This window comes from Phyllobates terribilis, unplaced genomic scaffold, assembly GCF_046119375.1.
Source record: "Phyllobates terribilis strain yellow unplaced genomic scaffold, ASM4611937v1 Scaffold_9__5_contigs__length_417890890, whole genome shotgun sequence".
Taxonomy (NCBI): Eukaryota; Metazoa; Chordata; class Amphibia; order Anura; family Dendrobatidae; genus Phyllobates; species Phyllobates terribilis.
Window position 1 is genome coordinate 187,173,690 of NW_027362769.1, and position 17,877 is coordinate 187,191,566.

Below are 17,877 nucleotides of genomic sequence, written 5' to 3' on the forward strand. Positions count from 1 at the left end.
GGGTACCTGATCCCAATTTGGTGGAAGCTAATAATCTTCAGCCAAGAACCGGAGGTCGTGACCATCACTTGGTGCGACCCCTTGCTAAACCTTGCTAGGAAGGCATACCATATAGGGTAGCGGGAAACGGGGCCCACGTTTGCCCGCATAGACCCGCGGGAGCTGGACAAAAGTTTGGTCACTGGCGGGGCACGAGCCGAAGGAAGGATAGGAAGGAGCTCTGAACCATACTCCTGAAGTGCCTGGGGGTTGACCGAGTTCCTCACCTGGTGGACACCGCACAGCTTGGGTGGTCACTGCTGGCGCTGAAGTGACCCGGAGAATATGAACTGTGAGTAAAAGCCATTGGACTGCAGTACGTTGTCTGTGTATTCCTTGCCCCTCCAGCACTAACGACACTGGGACTCTCTGCACCATCACCCCCACCATCTTCTACACTGCCCTGGGGCTACACTCCTCCCGTGGGGAGTTGTACTATTCCCTGCTGCACCCACAACATCAGCCTCAGTGGTCTGCTCTGCAGCGGCGGTCACTCTGACCGCAATCCACGGGTGGCGTAGTCGGACATTACCTACAGCACATCATAGACTACCACTGGTCTGACCACCCTGAGCCACGGAACCGGGTCGCCACTACTACTCCCAGCATTGCCCTGAAGCCCGGTTCCGAGTGCCCCACGGCCCAGGGGGCGAGTCAATGTCACCGCTGATCTCTGGCGATGGATAGGTGGCATTATCAGTGATGTCACCGCTGATCTCTGGTGATGGATAGGCGGCATTCTCAGTGATGTCACTGCTGATCTCTAGTGATGGATAGGCGGCATTCTCAGTGATGTCACTGCTGATCTCTGGTGATGGATAGGCGGCATTCTCAGTGATGTCACTGCTGATCTCTAGTGATGGATAGGCGGCATTCTCAGTGATGTCACTGCTGATCTCTGGTGATGGATAGGCGGCATTCTCAGTGATGTCACCTCTGATCTCTAGTGATGGATAGGCGGCATTCTCAGTGATGTCACCGCTGATCTCTGGTGATGGATAGGCGGCATTCTCAGTGATGTCACTGCTGATCTCTGGTGATGGATAGGCGGCATTCTCAGTGATGTCACCGCTGATCTCTAGTGATGGATAGGCGGCATTCTCAGTGATGTCACCGCTGATCTCTAGTGATGGATAGGAGGCATTCTCAGTGATGTCACTGCTGATCTCTGGTGATGGATAGGCGGCATTCTCAGTGATGTCACCGCTGATCTCAAGTGATAGATAGGCGGCATTCTCAGTGATGTCACCGCTGATCTCAAGTGATACACTCTGTTTGTCAAATCTCCTAAGTGTAACTAGTAAATCTATGACCTGTTCAGTTTTATTCAGCATCTGCAGGGGGAATGTTTGTGAGGTTATCTTTTGGGGGACAGAGTTTACCTGCTCTCCAGCTCCACTGGCACATCTCAAGGACTGGTGTCCCCGTTATTAAGTGCGTCACCTCTGTCAGCTACAAGTAACATTTCACAGTCACTGTTCTGGGCATTGTCTGCACAGTGACATGAGAACAATGTAAGGAGATGATAATGTGACAAGGACATGGGTACAATCTAATGGCACAGATAAACTGCCAGGGACAAAAATGTAGATTTTGTACATAATATAACGGAGGCCGTCACCGTGTTCACACAACAGTTCATCAGTTTCCTCCGGTGACACATTCATCAATCCGTCTTGGGTCATTGACCGCATTTCACTGTTATAATCTCACACTGACTGGTATATTTCACACGCTTCCGGTATTGCCAGACCCAGTGGCGGCATCTTCCCCACTCACTGCTTCAAAATTACACCTTTAATATTCTGTATCATCAGTAATCCCATTAGTTCAGAATTTGGGAGATCAGTAGAATAGATGCAACTCACGGTGATTGACACATTAGACAAGTGTGAACCTGGCAGAGTTCTGTGCTGGGAAGATAATGTGCAGTCATGGAGATGCAAAGTACTGGAGCGGGTACCATGCAGCCATGCACACGACATGCGAGATGCTGGCACCAGCAGTCATTAGACTCCATCAAAACTAAAGGACAGGGGCTTTTAACTGTACCACTCCCTGGACTAAGGGGTTTGTTTTGTTCTTTTTTTGTTCAACATAAGATTCATCCATAACTAATATCATCTATCGTATAATGGAAACTTCTATAGTTTGACACTTGCTAACTTTAAAGCGCAGCTGTCAGCAGGATTGTGCTCAGTAAACCACATACACTGTCAGGTGGGCGACATTACACTGATTAATATGATACCAGGGTGATGAAATCCGTCCTGTGATATGCTCGTGCTCCAGGGCGGCCTGTTTGGGGCTATCTGGTGATCTGCTTACATATTCATCTGTATGCTCTTATGACAGCTCACTGACTGTGGTATCTACCCTTATCATTGTCCCTGCTGGTGCTGATCGCAGCACCGGCAGGGAACCATGATGAGGGCAGCGTTCAGCACCCGGCGCTTGGGAACAGCGTTAACTGTAGCGCTGATTCCCAGGCTCCATTCCATGTCACACTGATGACACATTGATGTCATCCGTGTGTGTTCAGCGTGAGACACTTTTGCAGACTGTGTATCCGCAAAGAAAAGGACATGTCAGCGTGTTGAGCGCCCGAACACACGGTCCGTGGAAACACACTGACATGGGCGCAGACCGGTAGATTTGAATGGGTGTACATGTGTCAGTGTCTCCAGTACGTGTGGAAACTGTCACCACATATACCGGAGATACTAACATGTGAAAGAGGCCTTAGGCTCTGTGCCCACGATGCAGAAATGCTCCGGATTTTTTCCTGAGCGTTTCTGCATCTCCCTGGCAGAAAAAACACATGCGGATTGTACATGCGGATTGTACATGCGGATTGTACATGCGTTTTTCCTGCCAGGGACATGCGGATGTGAAGCGTTCTTCACATGCATTTCCGCATGCGGGTTGTCAAGCGATTTCCAAACGATTTTAGCGTCACTTGGAAAGTGCTTGACAACTTGGTCACACTATATAAATCCATGCAACCGGCATATACAGTGTGACCGTAAGAATAGTAAAAAATAAAAAATAAATCTATACTTACCTTCTGATGGCCCCCCGCAGTCTCGCATCGCTCTGTCCTCGCTTGCCGGCAGCTCGCGGTACACTGAAGGACCTGCCGTCACATGACTATGACGTCAGCGCAGGTCCTTCAGTCCACTGTGATCTGCCGGTAAGTGAAGACAAGGAGTCCGGGGGCCATCAGAAGGTAAGTATGATATTTATTTTTTATTTTATTCTTTTTTTACAGGTTCTATGGTGCCCGGGTCCGGAGGAGAGTCTCCTGTCCCCCACACCCGGGTACCATCCGCACATTGAAACGCATGGATTCTGCATGTACAGATGCAGTGATGCGGATTCCATGCGTTTCAATGCAAGTCAATGGCGGCGAAAACGCCGCGCTTCCGCAAAATAATTGGTAATGCTGCGGATTTTTCTGCAATGATAATCCCCAGTGGAAATTTCCGCAGCATGTGCACAGCACATGCGGATTATCATTGGGAACATGGCAGACCTTCTACCAAGCGTTTTTAAGCGTTTCTGCAGCATTTTTGCCGCTGCAGAAACGCTTAAAAATCGCATTGTTGGCACACAGCCTTACTCCCAGTTCACAATGGATTTGGCCTTCATCAGATCTGGAACAGTCGGTGCCGGCTCCAGCCTCCGAGGAGTTCAGCTTCACTATATAAAGTGGCTTCTTAAACAACAAGACTCCATAAAAATAAATCAAAACCACCCGATCAATACATCTAACAGGAAGCAGTGGGGCTGATTTATTTCTGTAGAATGTTAGCAAAAACCAAACATTAATTCTTGTCAACTGTTCCAAGAAGCTAAAAGGAGCTGGCATCGGAGGCCGAGCGTCAACAGGACGGCAATACCCCCTCACTACCACTAGGAAGACAAAATCCAGAACAATGCTAGAACTTAGAGGAATTAATGAGTTAATAATAGACAAGACTTTAGCAAGACGACTTTAACAGAAATTATTGCATTTTATCGCACAATTAGATGCTTGAGGTGAAAGAGACTTCATATTTTCATTCATGAGAAGCTAACAAACATATATAACGACATGGACTGATGTTTACAGCAGGTGTGGCACCCCAGGGGGTCTGGTTGCCACAGTGGTAGCAATACCATGTCTGGGAGCAAGCAGGAGTTTCCTGGTCAGGAGTGCATCACCTCCTGTCCCAGGCCAGGAAGGGGAGGATCCTGCCCTTTATAAACTGGATCTGGGGTGGGGTTAGAGGAGTAGTTCCAGAGACGGGGACAGAGCAGCAGCAAGGAGCCCTGTAGGCAAGACAGGTGCAGAGGGCCAGGGGCTGGAGCTGATAAAGCTCGTCCTGGCCAGAGACACAGGAGACCGGACACCGGAGTCCGAGGCTGTGGGGATTATACGCCCAGCAGCAGAAACCGCACGGCAGGGGATTTCAGGTCCTCTGGCCATAGGAAGCCCAGAGGCTCAGCCACACGAAGGGGACCGGTACCGCCACAGAGGAGCGAGGAATACCAAGGGCCCAAGTCGCCAGCCATACGGGTGAGCACCACACGGTACACTCAGGGACGTGGGCTACTACACGACTACAGCGGGATAGCCAGAAAGAGTGCAGACAGAACGGCAGGCCTACAACTCCACCTGGCCAGTGGAACTCTTAGTTTGCTCTCAGACCGGACGGGCCTTCATTGCTAGCCAGTACTACCGGCGGGGCCTTAATAATTGCCATCAGTAAAGACCCTGAACTGCACTGCCAAGACTCTGAGTCGTTACTGCCGCTCCCGCGCACAACCATAGCCATCATTTACGCACGCTGCCCTGAAGCTACACTCCTCCTGTGGGGAGTCACATCACCTAGCTGCGCACACCATCAGCTTCAGCGGTCTGTTCCGCAGCGGCGGTTCCTAATAACCGCAATTCACGGGTGGCGTAGTCGGACATTAACTCAATAAATAGACTGCCACTGGTTTGACCACCCTGGGCTACGGACCAGGTCGACACCACGGTGACTACAACCCCCAGCATCTACTACAGGGGCCCGGCTCCGGGTATCCCCACGGCCCAGGGGGCGCGTCAACTTTGGCGTAGTCAGCAGGATTTCGTGCCCGCTACCACCGGGTACTGCGCGCCTGCACAGACTGTGTTACATACCGTGGTGAAGGTTTCCCGCCATTCGCTGCTATTTTCCCGCCATTGGCCGCCATTTTCGGGACGCCGCACGGGAAGAAGAGGGGCGTGGTCGCCGAAAGCGCGCGAGATCCGAAGTCCCGCCCCACGCACTGACGCCGTGCCAGGTCCTGGAAGGAGCCCAGCGAACGCTGACGTCAGCAGCGCGCGACGCCAGGTCCTCAACGCAGACCACCGCCTGCGGAGCTGCGGCCTACGAAGAAGAAAGAAAAGAAGGTAGGCCACGGTTCACTAGGGGGGAAGAAGACACCGGGAATGGAGGGAACTTCCACCGCCAATGCGGCCGCAGTGATGCCGTTCACCATGCCCTATATACCGGGAGCAGCGTGGCTGCCCCAGTACTCAGGAGAGTCGCACACTCTGAGCGATTTCAAAGAGAGACTAAGTAGCCTGTTCAAAGTATACCCCCTGTCCGAGGAGTAGAAAGTCAGCATCCTCATAGGCCAGTTGATTGGCGCAGCCCAAAGAGAAGTAAAATCCTGGTCAGCCAGAGAGAAGGGGACTGTAAAGGAGATACTGGCCCGCCTAAAGGACACTTTTGATACCCGCACCACCGCAGAGATCAAAATTAAATTTTATGGGTGCAAACACCGGACACAGGATAGTGTACGCGACTATGCTTTGAACCTACAGGAGGAGCTGAGAGCCATTAAGCAGGTGGACCCTGACAGTGTGCGTGATGAAAATAGACTGTTAACGGAGCAATTTACTGAAGGTTTACTGTCCAGCGCCCACCGAACCCAGTTGCGCATAATGGCCCTGCAGAACCCTGACTTAGACTTTGCCTAATTTAAGGACAGAGCCATCCGGGTGCTCCGAGAGCCAGCACCAGGTGGCGCTACAGCTCACAGGCGCCCAGCTATCACCTACCACCAGGAGGTGGCACCCTTTTCCCCGGAGCCTGTAGGAGCTGATGCGCAAACCCTGGACAGTGCTCCGTCAACAGACCTGCACCATCAGGTCCAAGAGCTAACTAAAAGTGTAGCAGCACTAACCAAAACTGTACAGTCCTTGCAGGTGTCTCCCAAAGGAAAGATCCAGCTGGCTTCCAGTCCGGAGGACGTCCCGTGGCGCCGACAGAAGGATTCCACCATCCAGAGGGAGGAACAGCGACCGCTACGACCAGGACGGACAACCCATCTGCCGCCGCTGCAACCAGCCAGGACATTATGCAAGGTACTGTCATTTAAATGAGCAAAACCTGGGGCAGAGGGCCAACCCCCAGGCATAAGACCACCAGGCCCATCAAGCTGGCGAGACAAATATGTGGGAGGACGACCGGTCCTACCTGTCGTGCTGGAAGGCTTTCCAATGAGCGCGTTGCTGGACAGAGGGTCCCAGGTGACCACCATCCCCTACATTCTTTTCAAATGGTACTGGACTGACTCTATCACCCGCCGTCCAGATGAACATTTGAGCATTTATGCCAGCAATGGTCAACCCGTACCTCAGGTGGGATTCAAGGAAGTGACCATCAAGATTGGCAAAGTTGAACTGCCAGCACAAGGACTGATAATTGTGGACATTGATCACTGTGAAAGTCATCCCATGATAACCTTAGGCACTAATGTCATTGAAAATTGTCTTGCAGAAATAATTGTCTTGTTACAGCAGGTTGCGGAGACTGCCAGTTCCAGTCAGCAGCGGGTTCTACAGAGGGAGATCCGAGCCCTGATGAGAAGACAACAGGTAGAACTGTCTGGTGGTGAAATTGGTAATGTGAGGATGAGTGACCCATTCCCTATCGCCATGCCCCCAAAAAGTGAAATGACGATTTGGTGCCGGGCAGCTATAGGCCTAAGGGGTAGAGACTACCAAGCCCTGGTAGAACCCGTCTACTCGGATAGTAGGCCCACAATTTTGACAGCCCGGGGGTTAGTTGATGTTCACCATGGGAGGGTACCCGTCCGCATCTTGAACATTGGGGAGAGAGAGGTCCATTTGCCCCAGTATGCCACCCTAGCCAAACTGTTCACCGTCAACCAAGACTCTGTAAAAGCAGTGGAACCCTTGCCCCCATCTCAACCGGCGGAGGATAACGGCTCCAAGAGACAGATGGAGGACTGGTGTCAGAAGCTGCATGTGGGCACTGACTCCACCCCTCCACACCAAAAACAAGGAGTATACCGGGTGGTTCAAGAATATGAAAGGGTCTTCAGTAAACACCCGCTTGACTTTGGGCAGGTAAAAGGGGTAGAACACCATATCCCCACGGGGACCATCCATCCATTAAAGAAAGGTACCGGCCTGTACCGCCAGCACACTACCAAAATGCGAAAGGGATGTTACGACAGATGAAGGAGGCTGGGGTAATAAGAGACAGTTGTAGCCCCTGGGCAGCTCCATTAGTTCTTGTAAAGAAAAATGATAGCACGATGAGAATGTGTGTAGACTACAGGCAAATCAACCGCGCAACACACAAAGATGCATACCCACTACCCAGGATAGAGGAGTCACTAGCTGCGTTAAAATCTGCTAACTATTTCTCTACTTTGGATCTCACTAGCGGGTACTGGCAGGTTCCTGTAGCAGAGGCGGACCGGGAGAAGACCGCATTCACCACCCCGATGGGCCTCAGCGAGTTCAACTGCATGCCATTCGGGCTCTGCAACGCCCCAGGAACCTTCCAGCTTTTGATGGAGTGCTGTCTGGGACATAGGAATTTCGAGACGGTCCTGCTATACCTGGACGATGTCATCATGTATTCAAAAACGTACGAGGATCATCTGAATCACCTGGCAGAAGTGTTTGACGCCCTGGCAGGCTTTGGTCTAAAGGTGAAGCCTTCAAAATGCCATCTACTGAAACCAAAGGTACAGTACCTGGGACACGTGGTGAGTGCTGACGGAGTGGCTCCCGACCCCGATAAAGTTACAGTGATTAAGGACTGGCCAAGACTCTCCAGCATAAAGGAAGTGCGGCAGTTCCTCGGGTTGGTAGGCTACTACCGAAGATTCATCCCCGGTTTCACCAAAATGGCAGCTCCTATGCAAGACCTCCTGATAGGCCAGTCCAGGAAGACCAAAAACCAGAAGCCGCCGCTCAAATGGGACAAGCTGGAAGATGAGTCCTTCCACCGGCTGAAGATGGCCCTCACGGAGGATGAAATCCTGGCATACCCTGATTACGGCCAGCCCTTTATACTCCACACGGACGCGAGCAACGTCAGACTAGGGGCGGTGCTGTCCCAGATCCAACAGGGCAGGGAACGGGTAATCGCTTATGCCAGCAGGAAGCTCCGGCCCACAGAAAGGAATCCTGAAAATTACAGCTCCTTCAAGCTAGAGTTCCTCGCAGTGGTATGGGCAGTGACAGAGCGCTTTAAACATTACCTCGCCTCTTCCAAGTTCACCGTGTTCACGGACAACAACCCGTTGACCCACCTGGACACTGCAAAACTAGGTGCCCTGAAGCAAAGATGGATGGCCCGGCTGTCCAATTATGAATTTACCATCAAATACCGGGCTGGGCGCACGAACACCAATGCTGATGCGCTGTCCAGGATGCCTAACTTGCCAGACGGGGGAGAAGACCCAGAAGAACTGGAAGAGATTGAGCTCCCCGCGTTCCACCACCGCGGGACGAATCAGTGCTCTCACTGTGTGAGGGACAAGTGCTCTGCTAACAAGGGAGTCACGTTCAATCCCTTGCCCCACCATGGCTGGGCGGAGACACAAGATAGCGACCCGGCTGTCCGCCTGGTTAAAGAGCTGCTGACACGGGCTGATTCACACCCTGACCCAGATGCTCCAGAGGAAGCCAAACAGCTGTGGAAAGAAAAGAGCAAGCTGTTCATCTATGAGGGGAAGCTGTTTCGGAGAAATGTCAATTCCCGGACACACGAGCTGGTCTGGCAGGTGGTGGTCCCGAGACGGGATGCAGCTATAGTCTTGGAAGCGTACCACGATGGAGCGGGACACTTCGGATGGAAAAAGTTGGAAGTCCTGCTGCGTGAACGGTTGGGTTGGCATGAGAGGAGCCATCGAGAGGTGGTGTCGAGACTGCGGCCCGCGCAACCTGAGAAGAAAAGACCGTGCCAGCCAGAGGGCTCCTCTGCAGCCCATCATCACCAAGCAACCACTTGAACTGGTGGCCCTGGACCATGTGAAGCTATCTCCAAGCAGGTCAGGCTACGTCTACGCCCTCACCATCGTAGACCACTACTCCAGGTTCCTGGTGGTAGTGCCGGTCAAGGACCAAACGGCTCAGACAGCGGCCATAGCTTTCCAGCAGCATTTCTGCCGTCCACACGGGTACCCGGAGCAGGTGCTGACTGATCAAGGTCCAGCCTTCGAAGCGGAGGTCTTCCAGGAATTCTGCAACCTATATGGCTGCAAGAAGATAAGGACAACGCCCTATCACCCCCAAACCAACGGGTTGTGTGAAAAGATGAATCAGGTAGTGATAGACCTGCTGAAGACGTTGCCCCTGGAGGAACGCAGTCTGTGGCCTGAAAAGTTGCCGGACCTAGTGGACCTGTACAACCACATCCCGGTGAATTCCACCAACTGCACACCTGCTTACCTGATGAGAGCAAGACCTGGTAAGCTGCCCATTGACCTGGATATGGGAGTCCTGACACCAGAGGACGCCTCACCAGAAGCAGACTGGGATACTGAACGACAACAGCAGTACCGCAAAGTACAGGCAAGTGTTGAGAGGAGTCTGTCTCAAGCAAGACAAAGACAAGAGAGGGCCTACAATCAACATGCACCTGCTGTTCCCCTGGCACCTGGAGAGCAAGTCCTAAAGAGAAAAAGGCGGCTCCATAAGTTGGATGACCAGTGGGAGAAAGAACCGTACACCGTACTACCATCAAGTCATGAAAACCCTAAGGTGTACCTTATAAGTAAGGATGGAGGGGAGACGACAGCAACAGTCTCCAGAGACCACATGAAGAAATGTCCCGAGCAGCTGCAAAATGCTGAAGACCAAGATAGCCCTCAACCCGCAGAGGAAAGGGAAGAGATGGTCAGGACAGTACTCGGAGAATTTCCCCGGTCCTGGACACAAGTAAATAATGCCATTGTTGTGCCCGTCCTTACATTTCTCCAGCCAGCCCCTCAACAGCCTACAGAGGATCCAGTAGAGTTGGAAGAGCAATTGGCCCCGGAGGCAGAAGATTCCTTGACAGCAGACCAGGAGAATCAACCCTCTGCTAGTAGCGAACCTGCCGTGCCCATGGTAAGCCAAAGGACACGTAGGCAGCTGCCCAACCTGCCAGTAACACCTCAAAACACATGTAGTGCCGACACTAGTGAGCCCACTACACAAGGGGTAGAAAAGGGGGACCCAGAAAGGACACAAACAGACAGTGTGTTGTGTAGGTCCACCAGGAGCACCAAGGGTCAAATACCCGCCCGCTGGAGAATCTAAGTGTGATATATATACCTGTGTATTGCAACTGTTGAAATGTTTCATGTTTGTTGCCCGAATACTAATTGTGTTTTTCTAGTTACCCGACAGGGTTCATGGACTGGTAGGTTATGGACAATGGATAACCAAAAACTTTGCTGTAAATAGTTGCACCTGTAAAGTGCCCCCTTTTGTGCCAGACCACAGAACAAAAACCCATGGAGGTGGCTGAAGACGTGGTCCAACTCCGGATCATCAATGCCCTGTAGCCACCCCAGGGCCTACGTTGAGGGTTTGGGACGGGTCCCTCAAAGTGCACCTTGTTGGGTGAAAGGACACCCGGTTACGAATAAACCGTGACCTTAAAGACTAAACTGCTTGTAAATATGTTAATACACTGTGTGCAGAATTATTAGGCAAGTTGTATTTTAGAGGATTACTTTTATCATTGATCAAGAGCTATGTTCTCAATCAACCGAAAAGACTCATAAATATCCAAGCTTAATATTTTTGGAAGTTGGAGTGGGTTTTTTTAGATTTGGCTATCTTAGGAGGATATCTGTTTGTGCAGAATTATTAGGCAACTTAATAAAAACCAAATATAATCCCATCTCACTTGTTTATTTTCACCAGGTAAACCAATATCAGTGCATAAAATTTAGAAATAAACATTTCTGACATGCAAAAACAAAAAACAAAAAAATTAGTGATGAATATAGCCACCTTTCTTTATGATGACCCTCAGCAGCCTCCATCCATAGATTCTGTCAGCTGCTTGATCTGTTTCCGATCCACATTGCGTGCAGCAGCCACCACAGCCTCCCAGACACTGCTCCCAGAGGTGTACTGTTTTCCCTCCCTGTAGATCTCACCACAGCCTCCCAGACACTGCTCCCAGAGGTGTACTGTTTTCCCTCCCTGTAGATCTCACATTTTATGATGGACCACAGGTTCTCTATGGGGTTCAGATCAGGTGAACAAGGGGGCCATGTCATTATTTTTTCTTCTTTTAGACCTTTACTGGCCAGCCACGCTGTGGAGTAGTTGGATGCATGTGATGGAGCATTGTCCTGCATGAAAATCATGTTTTTCTTGAACGATACCGACTTCTTCCTGTACCACTGCTTGAAGAAGTTGTCTTCCAGAAACTGGCAGTAGGTCTGGGAGTTGAGCTTCACTCCATCCTCAACCCGAAAAGGTCCCACAAGTTCATCTTTGATGATACCAGCCCATACCAGTACCCCACCTCCACCTTGCTGGCGTCTGAGTCGGAGTGGAGCTCTCTGCCCTTTACTGATCCAGCCTCTGGCCCATCCATCGTCGCTCTCATTACATCAGTTCATAAAACCTTTGAGAAATCAGTCTTAAGATATTTCTTGGCCCATTCTTGACGTTTTATCTTATGTTTCTTGTTCATAGGAGGTCGTTTTTCAGCCTTCCTTACCTTGGCCATGTCCCTGAGTATCGCACACCTTGTGCTTTTTGATACTCCAGTAACGTTGCAGCTCTGAAATATGGCAAAACTGGTGGTGAATGGCATCTTGGCAGCTTCACGCTTGATTTTCCTCAATTCATGGGCAGTTGTTTTGCGCCTTTTTTGGCCAACACGCTTCTTGCGACCCTGTTGGCTATTTGCCATGAAACGCTTGATTGTTCAGTGATCACGCTTCAAAAGTTTGGAAATTTCAAGACTGCTGCCTCCCTCTGCAAGACATCTCACAATTGTGGACTTTTCAGAGCCGTCCAATCTCTCTTCTGACCCATTTTGCCAAAGGAAAGGAAGATGCCTAATAATTAAGCACACCTTATATAGGGTGTTGATGTCATTAGTCAGCACCCCTCCTCATTACAGAGACGCACATCACCAGATTTACTTCATTGGTAGTTGGCTCTCAAGAATATGCAGCTTGGAGTAGGACGACATGTAGAAAAAGTATCATGTGATCAAAATACGAGTTAGCCTAATAATTCTGCACGCGGTGTAATTGCCATCAGTAAAGACCCTGAACTGCACTGCCAAGACTCTGAATCGTTACTGCTGCTCCCGCGCACAACCACCGCCATCATTCACGCACGCTGCCCTGAAGCTACACTCCTCCTGTGGGGAGTCACATCACCTAGCTGCACACACCATCAGCTTCAGCGGACTGCTCCGCAGCGGCGGTTCCTAATAACCGCAATTCACGGGTGGCGTAGTCGGACATTAACTCAATAAATAGACTGCCACTGGTTTGACCACCCTGGGCCACGGACCAGGTCGACGCCACGGTGACTACAACCCCCAGCATCTACTACAGGGGCCCGGCTCCGGGTATCCCCACGGCCCAGGGGGCGCGTCACAGGCACTCATTCAAAAACTCCTTGTGCCACAAGATAGGAAGCTTCAGCACGCTCCACTAGTTACTTCCCCCCATCACCCCCGTCTCATGCACCATGATATCATGCCCCCGTCTCATGCACCATGATATCATGCCCCCGTCTCATGCATCATGATATCATGCCCCCGTCTCATGCATCATGATATCACGCCCCCGTCTCATGCATCATGATATCATGCCCCCGTCTCATGCACCATGATATCATGCCCCCGTCTCATGCATCATGATATCATGCCCCCGTCTCATGCACCATGATATCATGCCCCCGTCTCATGCATCTACCCTCCCAACCCAAGACTCCTACCTTAAACTCCATTGGAGTATATTTTTCATTCTTGGGAGTGGAGTTGCCCTTGTAGTGGAGATGGTTCGGCGTTGCAGGGTGAATCACGGTGGACTCCTGGGACTGTCTCTGGCACCGTTGGCAATAAACATAGATTACAAATGTCAGGAGGCTGGAGCCAAAGAAACAAGACACGCCGGTGGCTATCAGATGAATAAGGCTGAAACCTGTAAAGATTGGAAATAAGAGGAAGCTGGTCAGGAGCTGACGATGAGGAGAAACCCATGTGCTCCGCTGGTATTGCCCCCTATGCATGAGCATTAAGCCCTCACAAGAAGACATGATGCCAGTGTGCCAGCCATTGTAAAAGGTCGCAGGCTTCTCTCACCTCCACACTCTTTGTTTTCATCAATACTTGATGCCGGCAAAATGACTGTAAATCAAAAGAGGGGAAAACTGCTGTGAATGCACAAATACATGAGGCGTACAAGGAAAAGATGGGAACTTAAAAGGACAGCGCGTTTCCTGGCATCATGAGACATTGGGCGACTGATACCAGCCGGGCTCACATTATGAACAGAGGTGCAGGTGAAGGTTTGTCGGACATACCAGGAATCTCATTGTAGATACAGTCTCTGTACTGAGTGCTGTTCCCAAGACACTGAGTGGGTCCAGGATTGTGAACATCACAGTAGCGGTTTCGGTATTGCGTTCCATCTTCATGGCACATGCTCCACTCTGACCACTCTGCCCAACCACCTGCAGAAAACAACCAAATACGTCATTGCATCCACATAATTCTACTCCACCAGCGTGGCAACAAACATTCACCACCAGGTCTCAGTTTGATTCACTAAAGTCACTTTGTTTATATCTTGAAACTGTATGAGTAGCAAAAATAAAATATTGCACGTTACCAGCCTGATTTAGTTCTTGTTACGGGCACAATATTATTCCCATGTATGAGGACCCTTTACCTCTGCAGTTAGTGTAGGGCCATAAACACGGCAGATCAAGTTTGTCCTGCCCTCCTTCTCTAAGGTGCATGTCAACTTGTACCTTGGGCATAGGAAGAATAATCAGAGGACACGTGACACTTTTCTGCAAGGGATGAAGAAGGGATGAAGAAGGAAAGGAGGAGCGGTGACGTTCCGTCTGTGGCTGACGGGGGAGTGGTGACGTCCCGTCTGTGGCTGACGGGGGAGCGGCGACGTCGTCTGTGGCTGATGGGGGAGCGGTGACGTCGTCTGTGGCTGACGGGGGAGCGGTGACGTCCCGTCTGTGGCTGACGGGGGAGCGGCGACGTCCCGTCTGTGGCTGACGGGGGAGCGGTGACGTCCTGTCGGTGGAGGAGCGGTGACGTCCCATCTGTGGCTGACGGGGGAGCGGCGACGTCCCGTCTGTGGCTGACGGGGGAGCGGCGACGTCCCGTCTGTGGCTGACGGGGGAGCGGCGAAGTCCCGTCTGTGGCTGACGGGGGAGCGGCGACGTCCCGTCTGTGGCTGACGGGGGAACGGCGACGTCCCGTCTGTGGCTGACGGGGGAGCGGTGACGTCCTGTCGGTGGAGGAGCGGTGACGTCCCGTCTGTGGATGGTGGAGGAGGGGTGTCATAGTATTAGACCTCGCAGCAAAGAACATGACTTTGATTTGAGCATTAGCGGCCCTTTTGCTTTACATGCCTCCCTATCTAGTCACGACACCTCCAACTACTTATCTACAGGCATCTCCACCTGCTTCTCTGGGGACACATTGTAACTCAGAAAAGGCAATGTACATGTCAGGTTAGAGGACGATTAGTTATTCAAGAAGGAAACACAGCCCCCTGCATGTAAATAACTTTCCTTCCACCCCAGAGACGTCACCGCGGCTCCCTGACACCCTGAATTCAATTAACATAACTTGTAGATCATTGCAGAGTCAGGCGCAGGCGAATAATTTAAGGCTATGGCTTCTACAATCTGAATTTATTACTAACCTGGAAAATAAATAAAAATACATCACATAGAAATAAATTACAAATGACGTTTTGGCCCTCTCTGTACATTCTCGGTGCTTATATCTGGTAGTCGACATGGAGGAGGGGAACCTGGGGGGGAAATATGCTGAGAAATGCAGTGAGCCCAATATAGTACAGAAGCAGATAGAAGACCTGACCGAAGATTTTTTTCCCCCGGTTCTGGACCCTTCATGTGTAGAGGGAGCAGATTGTCCTGTCGCCTGATGTCTTCTCTTCAGATCCATCCAGGTAGTCACTTATTTATCACCTGTACGTGGGCTGCAGCTGAATCTGACTCACAAACTATGCCAGGAACCCGCCATGTTATTAGGCACTAATCAAACGCTGCTGGGATACGAGCGGCTGCACCAACGTCAGGTTTACCAACAGCACTTCACTCAACCCCCAGATATCACATCAATTATTCATGGTGCCGCCGCTGACTTCCACTGGGTCTAGAGCAGATAAATCACCGACACCCTGATCGACTTCCAAACCTTCTAAGTGTTTGCTAACCATGTTCTACCCGGTGGAGAAACATCCTCTTTATGTCACAATATCATGGCTGGCTCCACGGTAAATATATCCCATTGTGTGTTTATATAGCCGGTCTATGGGAATCAGCATACAGGCAATTACCACTGACATGAGCCGTACGCCGAGACACCGCTCAGGATCCATGAGTGGAAGGAGGAGGCTCGGCGGCAGCGACTCTTCATTCCAGCGCTTCCTCCATCTCCTCCTCATTAGAAACATGTTATATTCTCAGCTCTGCATCTTCCCAAGCAGGATACAAAATGATCCATGAAATCATCTGTGCAGTGAGCGATCATGGGGCCCTATACAATTTACCATGGGGCCCGCCTCAACAAAAAGGCAGGATTAAACTGTTGTAGTTTATTAAGGCCTTTGATGGCAATTGAAGCAATAGTAGAGGCTCACAGTGCAGATGCCGTACCCGGGAATCCTGCTACAGCGGGAGCCTTCAGAATGGTCCACATCTATGTGACCTAAAACAACATCTCATTTCCACACAAGCACTAAAGCTAGAAAAAGAGCTAAACCGAGAAAATGAGCAGAAATAGGAGACTTTATGGAGGATAATGATAAAAAAAAATCACAGGCCTGCGAGTGGCAAAAGTGTGTGCACCTCCAGGATCAGCAGATAGCACCTCTCTCTGCCCTGCTGAGGGCAGAACAAAATACTGTTCTGTGCACGCGCGGAAAAAGGCCAAAGAGCGCCGGCGCATGCGCACTGCAGAGAGAAATGCGCCTGCGCAGGAGTGCGATCAGGAACACTGTGTGGATGACGTAGGACGCATCATCCAGATGAAGCAGAGAAGGAGGACGGCATCGCAAGAAGAGAGGCGGTGCCAGATCAAGACCACCGACGCCCATCAGACCGGACCGACCCATAGGTGAGTATGATAAAAGGTCTTTTTTTCTGTTTTGCAGGGCAGCGTGGAGACTTATATACGACATTCCAGAGTGCTGCAATACAAGGCTGAAAGGTGACGGCCTTAGGTTATATAGGGAATACACCTTCTATCTCCACCCTCTCTGCGCACAGCCTCATAGAATAACATTGGTCTGAGTGTGATCTGAAGTTTTGTTGGATCGCACTCAGACTGAAATACGGTCATGTGCATGAGCCCTAAGGCAAATAGTATAACTCGATATAACCTCTAAGCAACTCACCTTAGCTAATGCTCATGAATCCACCATCAGGAGGACACTGAGCAACAAGGGCGGCATGGCAGGATTGCAAGAGAAAGTCACTGTTCTCCACAAAGAACATTGCTGACAGTCCACACTTTGCTATATGTGGACCAGTCTGTTGGGAGAATGCTTTATGGACAAATCAGACAAAAATAGAGATTTTTGGTTTATATGAGAAATGTTCTGTTTGGAGAAAGGAAAACCCTGTTACAGCATAAAACCTCCACCATTGTGACATCCAGCGGTGGTAGTATCATGGTATTGGTCTGTTCTGCTGTATTTGGACCAGATCAGCTTTCCATCATTGATGGAACAATACATTTTGGCATTGTCCTTCAGAAACTGTTGATAAAATGTCAGGAAATCTGTCCAAGAACTGAATCTCAGCAGAACGAAGAGTCAAGACAACAACCCAAAGCCACAAGTCGCTCCGCAGCAGAATGGTTAAAGGAGAATAAAGGTAGTCACGGTCCTGAACTTAATACTATAGAAATGTTGTGGAAGAACAAGAAGCGAGAAGTTGATAGAAGAAAACTCAGCAATATAACAGAGGAGAAGCGGTTTTGTAAGGAGGAAACAGCTAAAATCCTCCATCCTATGTGTGGGACTAATCTGTACCGGAGATATTTAGATGTAATTATTGCTGCAGAAGGGGATCACACCAGATACTGAGAGCAAAAGTTCACATACAGTGACGTGCAAAAGTATTCATTCCCCTTGGCATTTTTTTCTGTTTTGCTTCCTCACAACCTGAAATTTCACAGTTTTCTTGAGGGTTTGCATCAGTTCATGTAAAAAATATGCCGACAACTGTGAACCTTTGGTTTTCTTTTTATGGTGAAGCAAACAACAAATAGGACAAAATAACTGAAAACATCAGTGTGCAAAACTATTCACCCC

At 50.3% G+C, this 17,877-nt stretch overlaps 1 protein-coding gene across 3 annotated transcripts in view; it reads right to left on the reverse strand.

The window, feature by feature from the left end:
- The window catches only part of SEMA5B (semaphorin 5B), a 398,541-nt gene that overhangs the window by 12,076 nt on the left and 368,588 nt on the right, over positions 1–17,877 (reverse strand). For all 3 annotated transcript variants that reach the window (XM_073647519.1, XM_073647520.1, XM_073647521.1), the window contains 3 exons: positions 13,871–14,020; positions 13,650–13,694; positions 13,283–13,488 (listed from right to left, as the gene is read on the reverse strand). In XM_073647519.1, coding sequence (XP_073503620.1) covers positions 13,283–13,488; positions 13,650–13,694; positions 13,871–14,020 — 401 coding nt within the window. The remainder of the gene's footprint in view (positions 1–13,282; positions 13,489–13,649; positions 13,695–13,870; positions 14,021–17,877) is intronic.